This window comes from Polypterus senegalus, chromosome 10 (genome assembly GCF_016835505.1).
Source record: "Polypterus senegalus isolate Bchr_013 chromosome 10, ASM1683550v1, whole genome shotgun sequence".
NCBI lineage: Eukaryota > Metazoa > Chordata > Cladistia > Polypteriformes > Polypteridae > Polypterus > Polypterus senegalus.
The window spans coordinates 126,021,911-126,047,868 of NC_053163.1; the positions used below are offsets into that span (position 1 = coordinate 126,021,911).

Here is a 25,958-nt window from a genome sequence, read left to right on the forward strand (position 1 = left end):
TTAAAGTGTCTCTCTGAGATGATTACGTCTCGACTCAAGATTTTTTTTATTGGGATAGATAGATATGTATATGCATAAATACAGTAAAGGGCTGTATCAATATTGTACAAATCTAATAATGCTTTGATTTGTTTTCATTTTCAGGTTTTATGGCTTTATATTGTGGACTGACTGCAACTATCGTTCGAGCTTTTCCATCTAATGGAGCGCTCTTCTTAGCGTATGAACTGACAAAAAGGGCTTTAAGTCAAGTGTCTACTAGTTGAATCTGCTTTTTCACCTGCCGTTTGATTTTATGATGCAATCTGCAGAGAAGAATCCTACTGATCATTAAGAAGAAGAATGATGTATTTTTTTAAAAATGAATGTATATTTATGTACAGATGATTGTGTTCTAGTGCTGGAAATGAACAGTTCAGACAACGCTTTTTAAAATGTGCTTTGATTTTTTGTTGTGTGTGTGTTTTTTTTTTTTTTAAATTGGAAATGAAAAATTTGAAGCGCACCCATCTCCAGCTTGATGTAAATATTTTTTTTGTTGTGTTTTCAGTAAAAAGGTAACCTTTAAATATTATTGACAATTTTAAAATGTAAACATCATAAATATTCATGTTTTCTATTTTATGCTTACGGTGAGCATTTCTAAAAATGGTTTAATATGTCAAAATAAACCTTTGTCAAATCATCCCACTGCCCGTCGTTCTTCATTTATTATCTACAGTGTGCTCCATTATGAGACATTTTTGTCATTGATTTACCCCGCTCTGCTCCACAGTTTGAATTTACAAATCGGCCAATTCAGATGCGATTAAAGTGCACATTGCAGACTTTCATTTTAGGGGTATTTGCTCACATTTTGACCACCATCTGTAGAAATGAAGGGCGGCACGGTGGCGCAGTGGGTAGCGCTGCTGCCTCGCAGTTCGGAGACCCAGGTTTGCATGTTCTCCCCATGTCTGCGTGGGTTTCCTCCCAGAGTCCAAAGACATGCAGGTCAGGTGCATTGGTGATTCTAAATTGTCCCTAGCGCGTGTGTGTGTGTGCGCCCCGTGGTGGGCTGGCACCCTGCCCGGGGTTTGTTTCCTGCCTTGTGCTCTGTGTTGGCTGGGATTGGCTCCAGCAGACCCCCGTGACCCTGTAGTTCGAATATAGCGGGTTGGATGATGGATGGATAGATGTAGAAATGACAACTTTTTCTACATACCCTTAACAGTATGGTGCCTAGAGATGAGGGGGGTTTTTAGTGTTCCCGGGGTATTTCATCGATTCATAAGATACCTTGGCTTACCTCTACCCTTTGGAGTCTGCAGTTACCATTGTTCAACATGAGGACAATACCTGTACCAGTAAGTCAAAAAAGCCATAATCAGGCTAAAACAAGAATCAAACCATTAGAGATATTGGGAAAAGCTTAGGATGAGCTAAATCAACTGCTTGGAATATCAATAAGAAGAAAAAACACACTGGGACTGGTAGACCAAGGAACACCTCCACTGCTGATGACAGAATGATCTTCACTATGGCAAAGCAAAAGCCCCTAAACGCCTGTCCGACAGATTAGAAACAGACTTCAGGAGGCCGATGTGGATGTGTCAGACGACTAACAGCAGAAGACTTCATGAACAGAAACACAGAGGCCACACTGCAAGATGCAGACCACTATTAAGAGCCTGCAGAATTCTGGGAAAAAGTCTTGTGAACAGACGAGACAAAGATGAACCTGCATCAGAGTGATGGCAAGAGCAAAGTGTAGAGACAAAAACGATCTGCCCAAGATCCAAAGAACAACACCATCTGTTAAACATGCAGGGGGTGTTATGGCTTGGGCATGTATGGCTGCTACAGGGACTGGGCACACTTATCTTCATTGATGACGGAACTGCTGATGGTAGTGGCGCAATGAGTTCTGATGTGTATAGAAACATCTTATCTGCTTAAGTTCCAGTAAATGCCTCCAAACTAAATGGATGGCACTTCATTCTAGAACAAGATAATGATGTCAAACATACTGCATACCTGGGGGGTATTTTTCGTACGTGGATTACTCGTTTAGCCGGATGTAATTGTTGACGATTTGGCCTGATCCTGGATCTGTCGGTTTTTTGAAACTCTTGCTGGATGTGTTGTCATAGCAACACATCCAAATCCTCAAACCTGTTTGGAGCAGATCTGTTCTATGTAAACAAGGATTAGCTCACACACGTAATCCGTGACGGTGCGTGGAATTCATCCAGTCATGGCTTCATGAATGAGCGACCAATTGATAGTGGTGCGCAAATTATACGAAGAGAATTTCAGAGTGTGTTTTACGCGATCGGCAAGATCCTTTATTGTTCTCGGATGAAATTCTTTTCGAAAGATACCGCTTTAGCCGGGTGGGAATATTGTACCTTAAAAATTTATTAGCTCCTTATATTCGAAGTCAAACTCGGCGAAGTCGGGCTCTCACAACCACACAGACAGTATGCATTGCTTTGAGTTTTTTTGCAAGCGGCACTTTTTATATACTGTAGGCTATGAGAAAAATCTGCCTAAAAGTGCAGTTTGCCAGGTAATTCTTAAAGTCTGATTGACTCTGAAATATTCCCTTCGGGTTTTCATAGTGCTGCCTGGGCACCTACGTGTGCAGACAATAAAAGAGGCGTTTCATACCATTGCAGGTAGGTAACACACAGGAAAAAACACCCACAGTTCCGTAAAGAATCTCACAATCAGCCTAACATTCTCATTACCCAGGATTTCCAAATGTGATTGGGGCACATGGGACTGATCAGAGTGGAGTTTGATCAAACATTACTTGGAAAATGTACGTCTCCTCCTGATGAATAATCAGACACAGTGTCTTCAAATATTTGACCTTCGTCAATACCTTCGTGTTGGTCAGACACAAGTTCTAGGGATATGACATTCATTGCAACTGACCCAACAAAAAAGAGGGCTATATGGAACCTACCTATAGCACACATTGAGGACAAATATATGCAATGACCATCCTTTACCTGAAATGAAGTGACCACTGCATCCTGCCACTGGTTCTAAGGAGGAGCTTCCCACTGGAATGCCCTCAGAAACTGGGCGATGGGCATTTTGCTGGAGAGCCAACTCTTCTAGGTCTGGACCGCGTGGACCTCCACCTGTTTTTTGCTTGTCTGCCTTCTTATTAGCTTTAAAAATTTTTCATATATGATTCTTTATGTCAACAATTCTTTAAATAGTTATATATCAATATTTACTAGTTTTTGAAGTATATTCTTGTACTTCACTTTAACCTGTCCCCATGTCCTCACGTTTGATCTGGAATTATGACATATTAAATAATAATCTGACACATAGGAAATGAAACTCTGCTTTCAGCAAGTTCAATGCACACTACTTACTACTGCGTTTAATTTGTCGGCCACTTTTTGCCAGCCGTCTTTTCTGGTTTGGGCTGCTTTTGCAGTGTTTCCCCTTGTGCGTATTAAATCTTGAAATCCTTCGAGTAACACGCACGCACAGCTTGTGTGAAGAAAATGCGCCCGTTCTTTCGTCATTTTGCTGCAGCCTATCAAAGACTTGCTGATCATGTTTTCTAGACTCAATATATATGGGCTTTTCAATCAGCGCAGGCACGTGCATTCATCTCGGATGATTACATCCAGCTAGACTAATCTACCACACCACTGCATTTGAAAAACCGACTTATCCCGGATGAGTTTCACTGGCATTCACTCATCCAAGATGAGGCACCTGATCTCGGATGATTTAAGTGACGTACGGAAAATACCCCCCAGGTATAAAAAGTGTTGTCACTTCTGGATGCTGTGACCAAAATGTATGCAAATACCCTTAAATTAAAGGGTGTGCACGTTAATCGCACTCGCCTGAATTGTCTGATTTGTAATTTTAAACTGTGGAGCAGAGGGGTAAATCAATGACAAATGTCTTAGTTCCAAACATTATGGAGGGCATTGGCTTCCAAGTTTAAACTTTATTAAAAAAAGAGAACAAATTATACTATTCCGGCAAGATGGACTGGACGGGAGGTGTTCATTGTAAAACGTCAGGTAGAATGGCCTTACAATGCCATAAAGGAGTGTTTACACTCAGTTTGATTTTTACAGTAAATTTGGTCAGATCTTTGTGTATCTTGTAGATATAGAGGAAAGTTGGGGTTAGTTTACATTAAACTTACTCTTCTTTTGACTCTGATAATCAAAGCAATCAATCTTCATTTCATGGGAGGCACCCTTCATGACCCAGGGTTGACGTCACATCTGTACTGTAGGCTTCTGGGTAGCTATTTCCTGACAAGCCTTAAATACCCAGACATTTTGTATTTTCAGTGAGCTATTTGCTATCAATAGCAAGCAGAGCCACAAACAGCCACATGTTTAGCATATTTAGAGCTGTTTGTCTATGTGTTATAAGAGTGTAGTCCATACATCAGTCCTGAGTATTGCATGTTTTCTCCACTATCAATGAAGTATGGATCTGCTCTGCTCAGCCGTGGCGTCTGCCTAAAAGTGATGGGTCAGTCCTGCTTTAATCACTTAAGGTCCCTGCCTGAATAAATCTCCCTTGCTTCACAAAAGAAAATATCAGATAGTTCTATTTCAGTTCTGGTTACAGAGGAGCACTGTAGGAATAAGACTTGAATTGGTCCTGTGTGCATGGTGTGCCCTGGCATCATGTCCAGGGTTGGTTCCAGCCTTACTCAGTCCTCCTAACTCTGAACTGCTTATTAAGAAGGTTAGAAAATAAATTGATGGCTAAATGATTCTATAGTTGGAAAATGACAAAATTTACCTTTTTGATACTGGAAAACCGATAGTAAATATTACAGTAATGTTGGGTTCAGTAACCTTGATTCTCGTGAAAATGTATGAGTGGAAACAGAAAACCTCATAATATGAAATAAACCTAGCATATCTATAATACATGCACACGAATAAGCACCCATCTGTTGATTAGCAAAGCTTTCTCATTCTTCTGTGAAGGTCCTCGCACTTACTTGAGCAAACAATGGAACACTTAACTGTTGTTTCCTGGCACAACTTCAGACTCCACCAAGATGAGCAGCACTAATCTAAATATATCCAGGCAAAACTCAACATATTCATAAAAATGGAAACTGTAGATACACTAATGTGGCGGTAAATAAAAAAAAATGCACAGAGGCACAAAATTAGGAATACTGCCGTATTAGCAGACCGCTTTTTTTATTCATGTATAACCAGTTCTTTACATAGTAACACACATCTCTAGGTCTCCATCACAGCTTTCTTTTTTATTCGTCAATTTTATTTACATCCGATATTAGATTCATGTCATTTTAATACAATATGTCAACTGATGTCTCTGAAGGAGAAAAATCAAATACACTTTTCACAGGCAGTGACAAGATCAATCATTCCGATGAAAAGACGAATGCACTTCACTTGCTGAAGAGAACTTCTCTTAAACTAACACTGCAGGAAACGTATTCCCACAGACACTGGGTGGGACTCCAACCCTAGGTGACATTTTTTTCTCAACAATGCAATACTGATCATGGTGAACACCACTGCCAAGCTGAAGAGAGTTTCGGCTAACCGATTATGTAAAATGCACAGACTTACCTCCCATAATAACAGTCAAGTACACAGTGAATGTAAACAAAGATGTGAAGTGCATTGTCTCCTTTTACCTTGTGATTCGCCATTTCCTTTCTACAGCATACACCTGTCACAACAGTACCAAGCACAAAACTTGTGCCACTGATATTTTCATTTCTTTCAAGAAAGATAACAGCAAGTGATTGTAGGGAGTGCCCTGCCAGCCCTAATGCCAAGGAGAATCTACCAAACAAAGTACCAAAGAGCCATAATAAATCAGGAGTCCTTTGAGGTTAAAGAGAGCCTAATCGAAGGAACTTCCCCAGAATGCACTTGTACAAAAGATAAAGCTACAGACTGAGGAACGCCAATACCTGTACACTGAGGGCTGAACCCAAACAACAACACAACAAAACCAAAGATATCAAAACAAAAGGAAAGACAACAACGTAATCAAACAATTCAAAAAGACCCTAAAAGCTGACATCTTAGCTGCTGCTGGTGAAGTATTTTAATGTGAAAATGCTAGCAGGAACCACATTTGCCAACACATGTGCACAGTACACAAGGCACAAATGTGTGCGAGTCGCGGCAGCAAGGAGATGGCATTTATTGTACGGGCATCACAGCAATGTGGCCAACAAAACAAAAGAGAGGAGAAGAAAAAAAATCATTGTTAAAAAAGGAAAAAGATAAAAGCGTAAATGTTAACTTCGAACCTTTTCAAAGCTGAGCAAAACAAACATGTAAATTATTTCTCTGGCAAATTTAGTTCACAATTTACATGATAAATGACATTTTTGTTTTTACTACAATACATAAATAGATTAAAAATAGTCTAATTTCAGGTATCTTACAATGCAGATCGTTGAATGAATTCTCTTATTTCTACATTTACACACTCATACACATACACACAGAAAATTGAATTATAATTAAAACAGTTGTTTTGGTAGGTTCTCTCTTGTTTTATGTGTAAATCTTTCCAAGTTTTAATTATTTTAGTTTGAAAGTAGAAACTACACAAACATCCATCCATTCGTCCCAATAAAAACACACCGATATATTTTGCCTTTAAATAAATCAAAAAGTATAAATCCCAAAAGCTATTTAAGTATGGAACAGTAGCATCATTTGAACTTGTCATATTTTCCTATGGATTCTTCACATGGTAACAAAAAGGTTAGCAAACTTCTTATTTTAACATTTCCAATACAAAATGTGCTTAATAACCTGAAAATGAAACAGATAAGGCAATGTTGTCAATTTCAAACACAACTTATCCTTTTACTTATGTCATTGTGGTTATGAACACATACTCATAATTCTGTTTTATCTTGTGTGAGAGGAACCTTCTTTTGGATGTCATCATCAGAAATATCTGACTCGTCCGTTTGAAGATCTCTTGCTCCTTTTGCTTTCTGCTTCTTTTTCTTGCCTTTACTACCATCCTTCTTTTCCCCCTTTTTCTTTTTCTTTTTCCCAACAGTGGCCATATCTCCTTTCTTCCCAGACCAAGTTTCATTTAAGCACTCTAAAACAGAAATAATGAAAAAACGTCAGCCATATCAATATCCTGCCTATAGTCCAGCTGATAGCAGTAAAGCACAATTAGTATTCACAGTGAAGATGCTATCAAAAGGAACTTTTTCATCCAACGTGCAAGTTTTCTGCTGTTTTAGCATATCTACTGTAGATTATTATCGACATCCTAAATAAATCAACTGCATAAAGAAAACCATTACGAGTATATATGTTGGTTAGTACTGTAGAAAATGTATTAAAATGTCTAAACACACCTGAACAGAACAATTTTGATCTTTCCATTCCTAAAATACCAATAACAGCAGCCTTAATATGGTTGTCACACCTTGAGCAAAGGTAGTGGACAAAATAACTTGGTAATCCATTATTTGCTATTCTGATAAGTTATGAAATGAGGAGAACATTATACCGTGTTTCCCCAAAAATAAGCCCTAGCATGATTTTCAGGCTGCTCTGTAATATAGGCCCTACCCCAAAAATAAGCCCTAGTCAAGATCGTCAGCTGAAAGTAAGGTGCCTATGGCCAGGTTTATACTTTGTGATGCGATACATGTGCCCAAAACAAATTCCATTAAATGCCGAGGACACTTTGCCAAAATATCTCTGAAAAGAATTTTTAATGATTACATCCATCAATTAATCAATTCGGGGATGCGCCCAGTCCAGCAGAATCGGCACAAAACAGAAATAAAATACCTGGACGAAGCATCAGCTCATCGCAAGGTGAACACAAGCACTCACACACACTCGTGTCATTTTGGCATCACCAAGTCCCCAAACCTTCATGTCTTTGGATAAAAAACTGAGCCCACTATGGAAAAAACACCAGGAAAAACATGTAAACTCCAGGCACGGTTCACAAGGGACGTGACTTCCTACTGTGAGACAGCAGCACTACCTCTCTGCCACCGTGCCACCACATATGTGTAACCATTAACAGTATTCATTATTTAAACAAAGTTAACGATTTATCTGTAAATGTAATATACATATTTTAATGCATTTAATCAAGAAAGTGATATCAAGTACAGTAGACCCCCGCAAAGTCGCGGTTCAGAGTTCACTGCCTCAGTCATTTGTGGATTTCTCCTTAGAACCTAACTAATAATTGTTAGCAGAAAACGCAAATATCCTCTGCAATTTGTATGGCTTTTTCCGTGGCAATAATGAACTGTAGAGAGAACCGTGACTGGGGATGGTGAAAGTAGCCAATAGAATTTGAAAGTGCAATTCCCAGAAGTCCCTGCAGTGGCTCCGATTGGTCTTCTGCTGAGGGTGCTGGGGCTGTTGAGGTCAAAGGATGTAGGCGCAGCTTTTAAAAAAAGAGGGCCTGTGACCAAAAGCAAAAAAAAAAGTTTTGTAATTTGTGTTTCAAGTTCCTGTCTGTCTGGCTTCTGTTGGGTTACCTGTACTTATTGATTTTGTCCTGGATCGTTTTGTGCGTCTGAATTGTCTGCTGCCTGCCTGTATACATGAGGACTGTAAGTGGATTCATGGCCATCCTGCAAAGAAAGGAGTGCTCCTGAACCCATCCACCCATCTTCACCATTTCAGGAACTACCGGTAGGACTATCTGTACATTCCCATTCAACGTGCGGATCTCTGGACTATCTATTTTCATCATTACATTTCATTCGTTGCCGTTTTTCATGATTTACTGTGTGTGTTTTGTTTGTGCTTTGTTGTATTTAATGTGTAATCGCCATAAGGGGAACAGGGGTGGCAATTGTTGTTTTCATTACATTTTTATTTGCGGTTTGCTTTGTTTTTGTCTCTGTTTGGGAGTGTGCACGTCAGGTCAAGGTTGGAATCTCCACCATAAAAATAAATAAATCACCGTATTCTCGATTGCAGCTTCTCGCCCTACGCTTACTTAAAAGCCTGAACCGTACCTGTCCTTTTTGGCCGATTGCTTTGTTTCTCTCTCCTCCTCCAAACCTGTTGGGGGTTGTGCTCCCCTATGATGTTTGTCCATTCTTTAATTGATAACTAACTGCATACTGAGCTCCTTTTACTTCTGAGACATGTTTGTTTGAAGTGTTTGAATAAAGTTCCCGTCTCTACAATCTCCTGTGTTTCTGTGCAATTCTGTGACCCAAGCGTGACACCTTGCAGCACTGCAGCGTCACTGTCCCCAGGATTCAGCCACAGCACTAGAATAGCCTGCAAGCACCAGCGCCTACCTCTGTGTACTTGTGTGCAGCCAGTTCAAGCACAGCTGGCTCAGTGATTTACTGAGCTTCGTCCATGGCGTCAGTTACACTTTGTACATATTGTTCCAGTAGTTTTTAAAATAGTTTTTACAGTTCATTAGCAGTGTGTAAAATGATCAGTGTTGCAGTAATTGTGATGCTCTTGCATGAAAAAAAAAAAATGTGTTCCATTAAAATTTCACTTTTTCTTTGTTAATTGTGATGTTTCCTTAAAGCGCAGCAAAAAGTATTTGGCGTCCAGGGACGCATTAACCCCAAGTATGTGGAAGTTTAAGGGTTAAAAACCCAAGATGCCGCCAAAACGAGCTGCACCGTCTAAGGCTTCTGGCAATAAAAACACACTTGCATGAATTAGAGTACATATAGCGGTAACATCTGTATTATACATTCTAGCACTGCGGGAGACATAGCAGTACAGTATACAGGTTTATCTTTACATTATTTGTAGATAATGTATTAAAAGTGGTTTGGGGGCATATTTAGGGTTTAAACTATGAAAATGCGCTTTTTTATAACCACATCCAAAATCTGCGGTTTTTCACAATTCGCAGGTGCTCTAGGAATGTAACCCCCGCAAAGTTTGGGGGTGTACTGTATAAATCTAAGAATTCTAAATGTGCAGAGAGCCAGAATATCATAAAATTAATGTGTTCTGTGTTGTGATCTATTGCTGCTTGCAGCTGCTGTCAGCTTAGGAGGAAGCCCCAGAAGCATGTAGCGATTTAACAACTGGGATGACGTTTACGACTGTCTACTTTAATGATAGTAAACTACAAGGTTAAAGTTGACATTTCGAGGTTAAAGCCGAAACTTCCACTTTAATCACAAAATAGGCATTTTCATTATATTTGTTATTTTTTTTTCTCTGTGGCTCAAATACTGCACCATACATTCTGATGGGATTGTAAGGTACAAGAAAAAAAAAAAAAAAGACGTCACAGAAGAAGGTACGTGAGACTTTTAATATGTATTGCGTCATTACTTTGGGGAATATGCGACGCTTGAATATAAAAGCGCTACAAATACATTTGTATGTCAGCATTTTGCTTCACCACATCGAACCATTCATCAAACATCGAGCTGGCATACTGATCTGCAAAGCAGCTGGAGTAGCAAGAAATTCAGGGTGGAATTCAAGGTTTGAATGTGGAGAGTTATGACAATATTCTAGAAGAAGATGACATGACTGTATTTGGATAAATGTATATTGTTGTTTTAGAGCAAAAATTAATATAAGACCCGGTCTTATTTTCGGGGAAACACGGTAGCTACTGGCTTTCAGTCCAACCAATTTTTCAGCCAGATACTGTACTTGTATTTCTTCCTTTAATAATGTAATTCTGAACTACTGTGAAATTTAACAATGAATTTTTTTTTATCCATTCTAAATTTTTCTCGAAATAACCACCTGATGAACCTACGTACACACAAACTCATACATACATACATGGTTGGAGGTGAGTATTGCACAAGTTTCTTTATTGTAGATTGATACTCGAGCATGAAATCAGAACACATAGACAGTGACTGCTTTGGATTTGGACCCCGTGTCAAGGAGCTGTGAAGGAGCAGCACTAATCACTGTTCCAGACTACTGCATTCTCTGCACCTTTTCTTAACCTGCTTAACACAGAGTTGCAATTTACTGTAACGATCCAAATCAGAGCTCACTATAACCTGGCCCATTTATGGTTTCAGTTAAACACATATCTTTGGAATGCAGCAGGAAAATAACACAAAAGCAAAACAATGAAACGATGTATGAACCTCATCAGAGCTGTATAGTCTATGTAGGCTCCATGCAACACTCACTGCTCTGAACTAAAGAGGTTTAATTTTCTTAGCCTGTCTGAGTAGGACATACCCATTAGTCTCATAATGAACCTGGTCTATTTTTCTCTATATAGCTTCTAGTGTTGATGTGTCTTTTGTTATACCATAGTAACCAAGAACTCGAGAAACAGTCTCACTATTACTGTCCAAGCATAACATCCTTTGATTTTATTTTATATATATATATATATATATATATATATATATATATATATATATATATATATCCTAATATTCTATTTTTAACTACTTCTTTACATGTCATAGGCAACAAGAATGTTGTCACACAGAACTGTAAACCCTAAACTGTTCTGAAGGTTGCTTCTTGTAGGTCATCATTGTCCAGCTTGTGTTAATAAATAGAAATTTTATGTGTGTAGAACTTTGTGCTTTTAAAAATCATACTTTTAAAAATTAAACTGCACTTTCAAAGCTTTTTCCAATTTTTTTGAATCATTTTTGACGACTTTTCTGTGTTTGCTATTCCTTGAATTTTAGCATCACTCATGAATTTTACAAGTTTAATATCTATGCAAGAATCAGAGTCATTATTATAAAATTGAAAAAGTAACAATTCAAGCAAAATCTCAGACTCCACTAATGATACCATCTCCATCCCTATTTATGGCATGGAATGCTTGTGTTTTAAATATTCATGGACATAAGACTATAAAAAATGCAGTTAAGATTTCAGCTCAAATTACTGCAAGCAGATCCATTTACAGAGTCAGACTGTGCCTTATACAAATGATGGAACTTTTGTTACAACAGAAGGGTGCATATACAGCAGATAGAGTAGATTTTAAGTGGATTTCTAGGTTTCAGTGGAAGCAACTGGAATGAGAAATACTGTAAGTTACGTGCAGCTTGTTAACTAACATGTCCCAAATTAAGGTTAGAACAAAATAAAATGCCTGCTCTTAGAGACAATGATTAAACCTTGCCCACCACTTAGTGGGAAGCTCTTTGTGACAATCAAGGACTCAAGATTCACTGAATGTTATGTTGATGCAAATGAAAATCACTGTGCATTTAAAATATAACCAAATACAAATGGGCAATACATATATAAGCAATGATAACACTAACTGGTGTCAAAGACAGAAATGATCCAGACCAGAGCATAGCATGAATATGCAAAAATGAGAAAAATGGAGTCTTGTATTTGATAAAATCATAGAGGAGAGTACATGATGACCAGCCAGGCAAAATGATCTTTCAATTTTCAAGAAATTAAGACAGCCTGGAGCAGCTTCACACTGCCTGGTTATTTCTGGAGTCAGTTGTTCTCCCTTCTTCCTTCCTGCACACCTAGCTTCTCTTGGATCTCTGAGGAAGACCCCACCACTCTCAAACTCACTCCTTTGAAAAATCAGCAAGGACAATCTGTCCTTTGAGCGCCAATCCTTCAACTCTTTCATTCTGCTTCTGCCTAACTCTCTGCTCACTCACTGGCTCGGTTCAGGCACCCGATAGCACTCACTCACGTTCTAGTTCTTTTCCTCCCCTCATCTGTTGTAAAGGCTCCCTTATTACCTGTCCAATCACATGCAGGTGTGTTCATCCGTCTACTCCAAAGTGTGAAGGAGGCACCTGTCTGATCCACCTGCATTTGCATGTGAATATGCAGTCAGCCAAGCACCCCAAACAATCCCAGAGCTCCACTGGCATTGCACACACACACACACACACACACACATCCGTTCAGAGCCTCCATGATCGGGGACCCTACTATTTAAAAACCATGCTTCGCCATGGACCTCTTATCAGACAAACACAGTATCATACATCTTCCAGATTTTATGCTGGGAAAAGGCTCCATCATAATCCACCTTAATAAAAGTGTATGTGTGGCACATAACAGAGACATATGCATTGTTTTTGCCATTCCAACAGATGTGGAACAGATGTTAGAATGAGAAAAACTATGCATTAATTACTACATGCATTACAAAAATATATTTCAATAAATGATACACTTCAAACGTTAACACTGAGGTCTATATTGATTGCTTAGATTTCAGCCCATCTTAGATGGGTCACAGAGCTAGTCACAAAAAAACAACACCCAATTACAGAAATTCCATTACTTACTTTGCATTGTCCAAAATTGCTCCAATAGATGCACATGCTCTACATATATACACAAGCAATACATATTATATTTTTAAATCTCTATACATGTATCCATTGAGATACGATGAGTCAAGACAGCAATTTTTATGGGGTTTTTAGAATTATTAAATATCTTCTTCACAGATAAAAGACTTTGTATGGTATTAATTGAGGACTGATTGAGATCATTTATGGTAGGTAGAATGCTAACAGAGGGCTGGGTGGTCTCGTGGCCTGGAACCCCTGCAGATTTTTTTTTTCTCCAGCCGTCTGGAGTTTTTTTTTTTGCTTTTTCTGTCCTCCCTGGCCATCAGACCTTACTTTTATTCTATGTTAATTAGTACTGCCTAATTTTATTTTTATATTTTGTTTTTTTTTTCCTCTTTCTTCATCCTGTAAAGCACTTTGAGCTAGATCTTTTGTACGAAAATGTGCTATATAAATACAAAGTAAATGTTGTTGTAATTGCATGGCACTATTTTGTTTTGGGTTCAGCACAGCACCATTCTCATTTGGGATCATATTTACAGTTCAGTATACTATTCTGATTTGGGCAGAGACGTCTCAGTGATATTCAGGTTTGGATAATGCAGTAGTTTCTGGCCTTTCACATCCTCCCACTGTACAACACAGATAAAACAAAACTTTGCTTTTACAGTATGGTAAATATGACTTGCAATATTTGATTTGTGTGTTTCATTATTGGTATGTTTCAGTTTTAAGATTATTCAGATGCAGCTTTTAAGTGAATAAGCTCTGTGCCCAGGGCTCATGAGGGAAAGCGGACATTGTCTGTACTGTGTGATCAAAGTGTTTTGTAACAGGAAAAGTAGACAGGTCCATAACTCATATATCACTCCTTATATCATAAGGAGCCACATGATGAATGATTCATAACAATGCATTTTAAAAAGAGTGTTGTATTCTGAGGGAGATGTAAATGAAAAAGAACATGCAAGAAAAGGTAATATTAACACAGTCTTGAGACTTTAAGTTTAGCATTATTTTATGGTTAGTTAAAAGTAACTTAACTAACAGTCAACCAGACCAAAGGATTTGATCAGTTTTGAATGATACAACATCTTACATAAAACTGCCAGTAAGTCGCTATACATTCAAAGGATTTTATAAAGAATTCTGAAAGACACTAAGTGCAGAAGAGAGAAAACAACTATCTACAGGATGAGCCAAAAAGAAGTACCACACGTCAGATGTTTACTCTACAAAAACGCTATAAGACAAAATAAATTTCATTACGACACAAGAAAGGGTATACAAAATAGATTTTTCACTTTTAAAATTTGATGATCATGATTTAAGAATTATGTTTTTTCAAGGTGGTGGTAATCATTAGCAACACACTCTTCAAGACAATTTCTGAACGCAGACACAAGAGTCGTTCAGCCATTTCAAGGGGAATAGCGGCGATTTCACGGCGTATATCATCCTTGTGGGCGTCGAAGTTTTGAGGTCAGTGTATGTATACCATCGACTTGAGACAGCCCCACAAGAACAAATACAACGGAGCGAGATCAGGCGAACATGAAGACCACCCGACAGTGCTGCCCAGGGAGATCAACTTCCCTGGAAACCATCTCCTGCAAAACAGATCTCAACACCGTATGAGCTATTGCGCCATCCTGTTGAAGTCAGGCATCTACCATATCCATTTCTTCAGCAAAAAATTATTTAGCATTTCAATGTAATTTTCTGAAGTGATGGTGGCCGTTGCTCCCCCCTCTTCAAAACAGGGCCTACAATACCAAATTCTGCAATGGTGACCCAAACTGCAATATGCTCACTGTGCAGGGGCCTCAGATGAAGATCACAAATGTTGGTTTCAGGCCAATAGCAAAAGTTTGGTTACTTACGCAACCATTCAATTGGAAATGTGCCTCATCGCTGGATATGATGATGGCATCTCGATGAACAGTTTGCAGAATGTTCACATACAACTCTCTACGGCTTTCCCCAGTGAGTTCCAGCACCTGCACTACCATCGTTTTGAATAGATGGAAATTAAGGTCCTCATGCAAAATCCTCCTCAAAGACATGTTGGAAATGCCCAAGGCAGAAGAATGTTTGCGAGCTGAACATCGAGGAGACTGCAAAATTGATGCCCTTACAGCTTGTATGCTTTCAGGCATTTGTACAATCCGAGGACGGCCTGGAGATTTTCTGTTCAATGTTGTACCCATCTGTCTAAATTTAGCCAATCAATGAAGAACTGTTCTCCGATTTGGGACGTAACCGTTGGGAGGAATTTGTTGTTTTTGAAGAACAGTTTGATAGTGAAAGCATGGTGTGCACCAGACCAAGGCATGTTGCTGTCTCAAAACTACAAGCGATCACCTATCAAAGGACCTCCATCTCAACCCCCTCGGCTGCCTCTGCCTCACGCAATGACCTTGAGAAATGTGGTAATTCATTTTGGCTCACCCTGTACAAGCATTCCTTCACTTCCAAGTGTCATTCTTGACTTAAGAAGACCAATTATTCACTCCATCAGCCAATTTTAAGGAATTCATCTGTGATGAGTCAATGTTCAATAATTAAGTATCACAGGATGTACATGTGAATCAAGGCTAACAATTTAGCCATTTCTAGCATTAACTTGTTCATCAATATAAAAAGAATCTTACAGATTAAAGTGCTATTCTTGAATACTTTTTTTTTTTTTTTTTTTTACATTAAAACACTCTGCAATGAAAAATGAAGAGGCACAAGCTGTGGGTGATCCAGAAATGGAGTTTTAAGAACTTGGTCCCTTTTCCTTGTCATCTTTTCCATCTTCACTATCTCTCACAATCACTTATCAAGTATCTATCTATCTATCTATCTATCTATCTATCAGCCCATAGCAATGACATAGCAACCACCACCATTTCATCCTTCTCAGTTTGTTCAGTGAGGCCAGTACAGCTACCATTACTTATTTTTAATTACCTTTGTCTCCATCTTTCAGAACATGTTTTTCGCAAAGATAGGTTGAAAGTTCTTCATCTTGATGATTTTTGTACCAGTCCTCAATCACATCTTCATATTTTTCTATCAACACATCACACTGTTAAATAAAAATATATAAATTTTGACACTTTTTTCTATGAAAACAAAAAACATAAGAAAATTAGTATCAACTAATGAGTTTAAGAAATACTATTATAGACCCTTAAGAATCTATTTGTTCCCTGTGATCCTCTATCCATCCATTCCATCCATCTTAAATGCAGTCATATTTTCCTTTAATTTCCATGGTGCATTTGAGTACAAGTGTTACTGCTTAACTGAGAAAATTCTACTACATCAATTTTACTGAAAACTTTGAGAATTTTTGAAGATCCGGATTATGTTCCTAACTAAGTCAATTATTCTTTACATTTATATAGCACTTTTCTCACTACTCACAAGTGTTTAGTAAGTGGGGAGATACTTTAGTCTAGGGATGAGTTCAGCTAAAAATTTCCAATTTTGGACATGCATTTCAATATTCTGCAGAAAGGTCTACTGGTTTGCTCATGTAAACCGCTTTCAAATGATCACCTTGTGTAAATAAATCTAATATTTCAATTGAAATATACAGACCTCAGAACTGCAAACATGGAATGCAAATCTAAAATAATTTTGAATAAGACGACAAAATGTTGATTTATTAAAATTACTCAAGTTCTGCTGTACTTTATCATTAACTTTCAGTTATTTATGAATGTTCTTAAACATTACTCCACGTGCATATACAAAAGATTACAGCACACAAATTACACTTTTGACCTGCATTCAATAGGTTTTGTTTGTTCATGGCACCGATATATAAAGATGTGAGACAATGAATAAAGCCAATATTTTAACGTATACAAATGGATGTCCATGAAATGCCTGACTTGCCTGCCGGTTTGAGGATAGCTTGGAGGATTATTATCATCTACATACTCATCTGGCCATCAATAAGTGGAATTTCTTGCGATCCTAGAAACACTACCTTGAGGGTTAATGCAGAGGGACAGTAAATACAATTTGAGTTTCAAAGCAAAACGGTGTTGAAACCATATTTAATATGGAGCCGAAATAAACAGGTGTTGATTATTTGGTGTTGGCTGGTATTAATAGTGCATTCTCATTTGTGCTTGACTATTTCCTTGTGTGTGCAAAAAATTATAATAAAATAAAACTTCTGACTGGCTATTCATTAAATGCAAAACAATTTCAAAGAGCTTCAACTGCAAATATTAACATCTATTAATACTACAAGACATACTTGCTTTTTTAGTTCAGCAACTTCAGCAGATGTTTCATTCCAGAGTTCATAAGGAATGTCCATCACCACCTTGACACCCTTGTGAACCAAATTATGTAAGGTCTGGAAAGTCTCAGACATCCCCTAAACACAGACACACAAAAAAAAAATAAGTAACATTTTTATAAATCAGAAGAAATGTATAAATCAAAGTAAAATGAGCAAATAATTTAGTATAAAATGCTTTGTTATAAATCCATCTACCAAATTAATGTAAGAGATTTCAAACATTATATTTTACAAAATAAAATAAGGCTAACACAGTGGAAACCCAGAAAATAAAAGTGTAATGGGATTGACTGGGTTATGAAAAATATAGTACATGCCACCTTGCAATAGAGTGGTTTAATGGGCCCGTCCTCAGAGTCTGTTTTAGAATTAAAAGACAAAATTGGAAACACCTAGCCACACTGGGACTTCAGTCTTTTTTATCTAATATGACTGAATAAACAGATCAAGCCAACGCCCTCTATAAAATAACTTAAAACATTATTCTGTCATCTAAAAAAAAGCCCTGGAATTAGCAGGAAAATGAGCCACATGGAACGCTATTCATCAAATCAGGTGTTCTACACTGGAGAACTGTTTAATATTAGACTACTCATACTATTTTAGAAATTTCAACTGGAATTACATTCAGATTCTTTAGTAATCAATTAAAACAACAGTGCATGTAGAGAAAAGCCAAACAAAATGACACCTTTACTGGCTAACTAAAAAGATTACAATATGCAAGCTTTCGAGGCAACTCAGGCCCCTTCTTCAGGCATGATGTAATCAAGAAGGGGCCTGAGTTGCCTCGAAAGCTTGCATATTGTAATCTTTTTAGTTAGCCAATAAAAGGTGTAATTTTGCTTGGGTTTTCTCTACATTCATAATGGCTAACACGGTACAACACCCTAGTACTACAAACAACAGTGCATAAATTATTTAAGATAATGTACACATACAACACTGACAAATTGGTATTTGAAAATTGAGAACAGTTAATGATGAAAAGAAATGATAAAACTTGCAGTCTGATTTAAGCCCAATAAGTCCTGTTTCCAGCTGTGTTATCTGAAAGGCATCGCCACCTGTTTTAGCATTTAAGCATAAAACATGTTTGTTCCCTCTTTTATTCATGCATATGGATAAATTTGCCTAATCAAAATGCCCAAGTGCAGTACTATAGGTCATGGCATTAGAGTATATACCATACTGTGTATTGTTAGGCACTCGTACTTGCAAACATAGCAGTATATTTATAATACATCTTATTTATTGCATATGATTAATTTGTGTAAGAATAAAGCTCTTGCCGATTTAGTCGAACTATGATTTTCAAAATATCACTTGGCTATTGTTCACTCTTATTTGGAAAGATAGGCATTAGTTCTTGCTGTTTACTACAATACGAAAATTACACTTTAGTTATGTTGCCCAATTAACTAGGCTTGTGGGTATTATACATGCAACACAGATTATTATTAATGAAATAAACAACTGTTCCTCCTACAAATAAGGAAAGGCATATTAAAAGTGATTACTTGGTACAAAAAAATGCAATATTTTACATATGACCAATTTCAGATCAAATAAAATACAATACCTACCTTAGCAAAACGATTGCTTCCTTGTCTTTCTTTGTGCAAATTATAATCCATCAATCTTTGACAAATTGTCTCCATTACTTCTATAAATCTGATATCACTAAAACAAAAAAAAAAATGTTTAATCTAGTTCTGCGATTGCTTTTGTGGCTTTCAAACTCGTATGGGGTTGTGCATTATCATGTTAAAGGGGGATTTCAACAGCGTTTTATTATTTTTATTTTTTTAAATAAGGATGAACTCTCCTTGAACTGAAACTTTTAAGAATTTGAATATATAGATCAGTGTTAAGATTTGATCACAAGCAATAATATCTACCGACATTACAAAAAAGTGGACGTGACATGCTCCGGTGAATACAGTAACCTTTAACTACTTCTAAGAAGCCAGACAATACCATTACATTCACTGTCTTTTGCATTCATGTTTCATGCCCAGCAATAAAGGTTTTATCCTGGGCTTTATAAAGAGAATAAAAACTTGAACACATAACACATTTCTTTACAGACAGTTTTCTGATGGACAGGTTTCATGTAATGAAACATACACACACTTTTGACTATCAGACATCACCCCCTTCAGTTGTCAGTCTGGCTTCAGTGGATCCTCAATTATATCCACTGTTGCATTTTAGCTTGAACCGTGGGTCTTGTGCTGTTCTATTTGTCATTGAGATAGCCTACTGTCTTCTTTTTGATGGTTTTGGTGAGGTCTGTGTCATCCTCTTACATTGCCAATATACAGTTGTTGAAGAAAGAGGTGGAGGGTTGGTTAAAAAAAAAAAGAAAAACACACACACATACTTCTCTCCAGAAAATGCATCTGTGAATTCAGCCAGAAGGTTCAGCGATTTATTGATGACCTCCAGTGCATCAATGTCCTGCAACAAGTGGCGAGAGGTCCGGCCTTTTGAAAAGAACTGGACAAAGGCCTTCTGCTGCTTGAGACCCTGTCAATCTTGACCTGTCTATATCCTTATCTGGTTGGACATTCTGACTTTAACACTAGAATTACCAGAGCCTACGAAAAAACTTGTAAATCCGTCCCACCTTAAATTGCTTCTTAAAATCGTTCACAGCTCTCCACCACCATTTTTTGTCATCTAAATGTGCTGATAAAAATCAGGCTGCAAGCAGCTGGCTATTCCATCCCCCCCACCGACTTAGAATGTGCACAAACTTCTCCCAGCTCATGCCTTGATTGATTTTCTGTTAGTGAAGTGTAGTTTCTACAGTAATCTGTGTAAACACATTGTTAAAACAGAAACGTTTTTTATATTCTAGTAGTAGATGACAAAATGTAGGCATAAACTATATAATGTATGAAGCCTGAAGTATGAAGGAAATACTTTCACAAAAGGTACAAATCTAACACAACAATTGCGCTTTTATTCAAAAATATAACTGCAGAAACAAAAAGCCACCTTAACATGCAACATTGACACCTGTTTATTATGACTGCCTCCGTGGCGCAATAGAATCAGCCGCCGACTGGGAATCAAAAGGTCGCAAGTTCGATCCTGCAGCACTCCGTTTTGAGAAGTAAACTGCTCTTAGTCTTACTATTTTAGAATAAAAACATGCATTTGATTTCATTCTGTAACAGCCAGTGTAATTTTTGAAACTTGTAAAGGTTACACAGGTAGATGCGCTGTAACAGAGGTAAACTCAGCTCCCTTCTACATCGGCGCAAGAATGCACATACCATTGCTTGCATACTAAAGTGTCAGCAGGCACTTTTCGTGGCATTACACACATTTTTGCGCATGCCCTCTGCACACTACTTGTGACTTTAGGCTTTAGGAAGTAAGTAAATAAATAAAAGGTAAATCATGTCATAAAATGATTTCTTCAAAACGACGAATGTTATTTATTTGGCACGGAAATAAAAAATACATGTGTAATGCCACAAAAAGTGCATGCAGGCATGCCCGTGCCAAATAAAAAATCATGTGCATTTCACTCTCAACTGTTTTGAAGTCTTCAAATATTCTTGAAAACTCATCATGCAGTGCCCCTAAACATGGATGAATACTTGTGGAGGTGATCAGCTGATAGTGTGACTTCTTTCAGTGTTGGCATGTGAGTGAGAATGTTGCCCTCTAATTGACTTGAAAGAAAGTTTTCTTTCTCATGCAAGCTGTCACCAAGCTATACATTTCGTGTGCAAAGAGGCCCTTGCCTTGCAGCTCGGTATTTAGTTCATTCATTAGTGCAATCACATCAACAGCAGAGGCCAGATCTGCAATCCAGTGTCTATCTGAGAGCTCTGGAATGTCCTTGTCTTTCTTTTCACAAAACTCCTGAATCTCTGCTCTCAGGTCTCGTACTCTTTTAAGCACCTTGCCAAGGCTGAGCCATCTCACAGCTGTCTGTTAGCCTATGTCACTATGTTCATTTTCATGCTCCTCTAACAGTGAAACAAACTGTGATTCAGTGCTCTTTGCCCTGATGAAATTAACTATTTTAGTTACAACATCAACAACATAGCTAATTTTTAGCACTGACTTGCACAACATCTCCTGATGAATGATACAATGCAAAAATATCAATTTCTGTTCTAGGTTAATTTCAGTCACTTTATCTTGCTTCCGCCTCAAAAGTCCAACATTTTTCCCCGTCAGATTTGGACAGCCATTGGTTGTAACACCTACCAGTTTGTCCCATTTTAGTCCCAGCGTGTCCATGGATGAATGTACCTCTGTGAACAAATCACACCCGTTGTAGTCCCTTTCATTGGCCGCATAGCTGTCTTTCGTTAATCCACGTACAAAGATAAGTAACTGGGCTGTATCACAGACGTCACGGCTCTCGTCCAGAGCCAAGGAAAACAAGACAAAATTTTCTGTTTTCTTTTGCAGTTGAAGCTCCAAATTCCCCGCGATGTTCTCGATCCGCCTCGTTATGGTGTACCTCGAGAGAGAAACATTTGCAAACGCGACTTTTTTCTCAGGGAATATTAGGCTGAAGACTACACCAAACAGTCTTTGATAAACTCCCCATGAGAGAATGGCTTACTGTATATTGCAATTTTGTGGGATATTACAAAGCTGATAATGACTGCTGCATCCCTGGATGAGTGTAGCTTTGTAAAAAATTCTTGTTGCTTTTGCAGTTTAGCTAGCAAATCTTCCGATGCTCATGTCCGCTCTGCATCACTGAAATTCTTACATTTTTCTCCGTGTTTACTCTCATAATAGCGATTCAAATTGTATTCCTTAAACACCGCTATATGATCTCCACACACTAAGCACACAGCTTTGCCTTTGATTTCAGCAAATAAATATTTAGAAGTCCATGCCTTGTTAAAAACTCACTGCGTCAATTTTTCTTTTTTTAACTTTAGCTGACATATTTAAGGGCTAAGAGCTAATTTCTTGGAAGCTGTTCAACACATTCGCTGAAGTGCATAAGGGCACTGATAATTAAGAAAAAAGATAGTGGCCTTCAAAATAAAAGCTGTGTAATTGTATTTCGTGCACCTATCACAAAGTAATAGATGTCGCTACACTTTTACTACGAACTCACGTGGGCCGGTCAAAGGTAGTCAGCGGGCCGGATGTGGCCCGCGGGCCGTAAAATGCCCAGGTCTGCCATACGGTATTGTCAACAAAACAGGATAGAGAAGGTGGTCTTATGATGTGGGATATGTTTTTAGGATATTGATTTTTTCTTATTACTGTAAATATCACAGGCTATCTAAAAACTGTTTCTATATGGTTACATTCATAGCATTTATATATGGTTACATTCATAGCATAAGTGTATATTGTCCCTTTCAACAGGATAAGGCATTTATTATTATTATATACTATTTATTATTAAAATAATGTGGACAAGTAAAAGTCAATTAACAATACAAACAAGATTACAACACAGTTTTGGACAGGAATAAGTTAAAATAACACAGCACAAACAGTGGTAAGGATAGAGTACTGATGTCCATGAGGACAAGTATGTAAATACTTGACATCAAAAGCAGAATGAGTTGATATAATAAAATAAGACAATGAAAGTCCTAAGTAGAATCAACTCCTCTTTAACAATGCAAGTGAAAAAAGAAGTGTTCAGCCTTGATGTCAGTATCACAATTATTTTATAGCATCTCCAAATGACTTAAAAGGCAGGTCCCTGGGAGTTGGGGACTCGTATCTATATTCAAATCCACCCCCAAATAAGTTACAAAAGCACTCTCTTGCACTGAACCTTTCTGTGAACATCTCCACAAACCATTATACAAATGAACACACCTACACATCTGTCTTTTTGCCATCATTTCAGCACATGATTATTGTATAAACAAAATTCAATTCTGACAACCGAAAATGACCGTAAGAATTCAAAGACTAAATTTAAGTCACCTGAAAACCTGTGAACTTACGATTTGACGTATTTTATCGGTGACCCCTTCCCATCCATGAAGCCGTACTTCGTGTCAATCACCTCCTTCGTTTTCCCCGTTTCTTCAAACGCCGATTTCATTTCAACAGCAACAAATTTGCACACTAGCAAAACAAAAGAAAGCGTCAGGTTGGGTCAAAAGCTTTTCTTCACGTAACTTTAGCAGCCGGCATTCTAGAGGCTTCTATAAGAAACGTGAATATGTGCAGCAGTTCCTCTTTTTATTTCCGTTTTCACATGCAACAAAGCATTTTAAACTGATGTTACGGAATGGTTAGCAACATAATGAAGTTACAAGTGGCAGCGCGAGAAAAAGTAATGCAATATCGAATAAGCAGGGACACGTTGTGCACTTTTAAACTAAAAGCTAAAGTAATTCATATTAATGCCATTTCAAATCCGTTTTACTTTAACGGACATAGTTCAACCAGCCAGGCACAAATTAGAGTGCAAGATAACCTGTCCTCAGTCGTTCCATCAAACACTCCACAATAATCCCATGCAGTAAAGAAAGCTCCAGATTTAAACACTGAATATTTAACTGTGTAAATACCTTCGCACTTATTAGGCAGCCTAACCCATTCCTCGTCGTCATTTTTTGATCCGGATGCAGACATTAACAGCAGTAAAGACAATGATGCAAAGATGAAATATTTCATGCTGTAACTTTGTATAACGTTTCTACACCTACTCGTGAACGAAAAACTCGCACGTATTTTAAGATACAGATAGACATCCGCCGTAACTATATTACGTGGAATTTCATTGGGCTCCCTTGACCAATCACAGGCGGAGCAGTGGCACCGCGCCCAGCCTATCTACCATAGAAAAATGAATAAACTAGATTGGCAATTCCAAGCGAGTTCTTCGTCCCTATTACCTGGGTTATACTTCGTTTATCTGATTTCACATTTTACTTTCAAATTGTTTTTGTCTACCTTGCAGTTTGCATATAGTATACTTTAAGAAGTGATGGTCATAGGCTTCTTTTTTTTCTTAAACTGCTTTACAGCAACAAAAGTGCTGTGTGATCACAGATCCTGGGTTTCGAGTTTGATTCAAACACTGGATATTGTCCAAATGGAAATGTATGCTATTCCCAAAAGGTGTGTTGTTAAGTTGCCTGGCTATTTCAAACTGGTGCATGAGTGAACCCTGTGTTGGACCGGCACCCTGTTTAAGACTATTTCATGGCATGTGCTTGTTGTTGCTATACTAGACTTCACTCCCCCATGACCATGAATTGAATTAATCTGGTTATAGAAAGCTTTACATTTTACTCTGTTAATATTTTTTAGAAAAAGTGTTAGCATTAGAGATGCTTATAATAGTATTTGGTGATGGCATACAACAAAAATTCATTAAACTGAATAGTTTGATTAGAAAGGCAACTGGAAATGGTCTAGCATAAAATCAGATTTACAGGCTCACACACGTGTGATTGGGAGACAGCTGAAAGGCCTTAAGAATAGTACTACCATGCTAGACCAAGGGGTGGCGAGCTGCACTAACTCTCTTTCTCAATCTTCTGTAGACCATCCATGGGAAATCTCGCTAGGTCCTGGCAGCAGTGATGACGTTACTTCTGGTATCGGTGGCATGGATTATGTCACTTCTGGCCTTGGAGACATCACTTCCGGTTTTGGTGCCAATGATGACAGCACTTCTGGTCCAGAATACGTCACTTTCGGTTCTGGGGCCGATGATGTCAGTTTCTGTCCCGGGATTTAAAGCCACCATCTTTTCATTTTAAAATCAGTTCTGTTTTGGACTCAAACATGCGAACATCACAACCCATTCAACCCATTTGCAGCAAAGGCACAATATACGGGTGGCTGCTCCAAACCTTTTGATGTTTATGGTCTGCTTTTGTGACAACAAGAAACCCCAGGGTTAAGGTACAGTGTGTGGCACTTTCTCTGTCTAACGATTACAGACCAAAAGATCCTATTTAAGTGGTGGTTTATTAGCTGCTAGTGTATCTCAGAGAGATTTATTGTATCTTTTTTTTACCTGCAGCCATTTATGCATTAAAGCTGTGCTAGAATATAACACATTTCAAAAGACTGCTTATTGTATGTTTTAAACCATACTCAGCCTGATCTGGTTAAGTCTCGTGTATGCTGTTGATGTGTTCTTCTCAGCACTAAAGGCAAGAGAACTTTGGGCCAATTGAAGTCCTGTAATATGGCACAGCTTTTATTGTGATACCATTGTGTCATATGTATACTCAATAAAAGAATTGCAAAGGTCAGTAAAAATCATTCAAAATATTATGCAAAACAAGAAAACATGAGTCTAACCAAAATGGAGGCACCATTCTATTGTTACAGATTGATTACAATCAAGTCCTTTAAATTTGTAAATGATATGCAGTTAATTTTGGTGTATCT

General features: G+C 37.9%; 2 protein-coding genes across 4 annotated transcripts in view; one reads left to right on the plus strand and one right to left on the minus strand.

Annotated features, from left to right (window-relative positions):
• The window catches only part of LOC120537532 (mitochondrial ornithine transporter 1-like), a 60,308-nt gene extending 59,618 nt beyond the window's left edge, over nt 1–690 (plus strand). For all 3 annotated transcript variants that reach the window (XM_039766543.1, XM_039766544.1, XM_039766542.1), the window contains exon 7: nt 145–690. In XM_039766543.1, the coding sequence (XP_039622477.1) occupies nt 145–266 (122 nt within the window). In that variant the 3' untranslated portion in view covers nt 267–690. The remainder of the gene's footprint in view (nt 1–144) is intronic.
• A 4,494-nt stretch (nt 691–5,184) lies between these two features.
• On the minus strand, nt 5,185–24,321 carry cnpy3 (canopy FGF signaling regulator 3). The gene is made up of 6 exons (XM_039766546.1): nt 24,119–24,321; nt 23,546–23,669; nt 19,169–19,265; nt 17,535–17,657; nt 16,229–16,346; nt 5,185–7,110 (listed from the first exon to the last, which is right to left on the minus strand). The coding sequence occupies exons 1-6, from the start codon at nt 24,222–24,224 to the stop codon at nt 6,896–6,898; spliced, it is 783 nt and encodes a 260-aa protein (XP_039622480.1). The 5' UTR covers nt 24,225–24,321; the 3' UTR covers nt 5,185–6,895.
• Between the last annotated feature and the right edge of the window lie 1,637 nt (nt 24,322–25,958).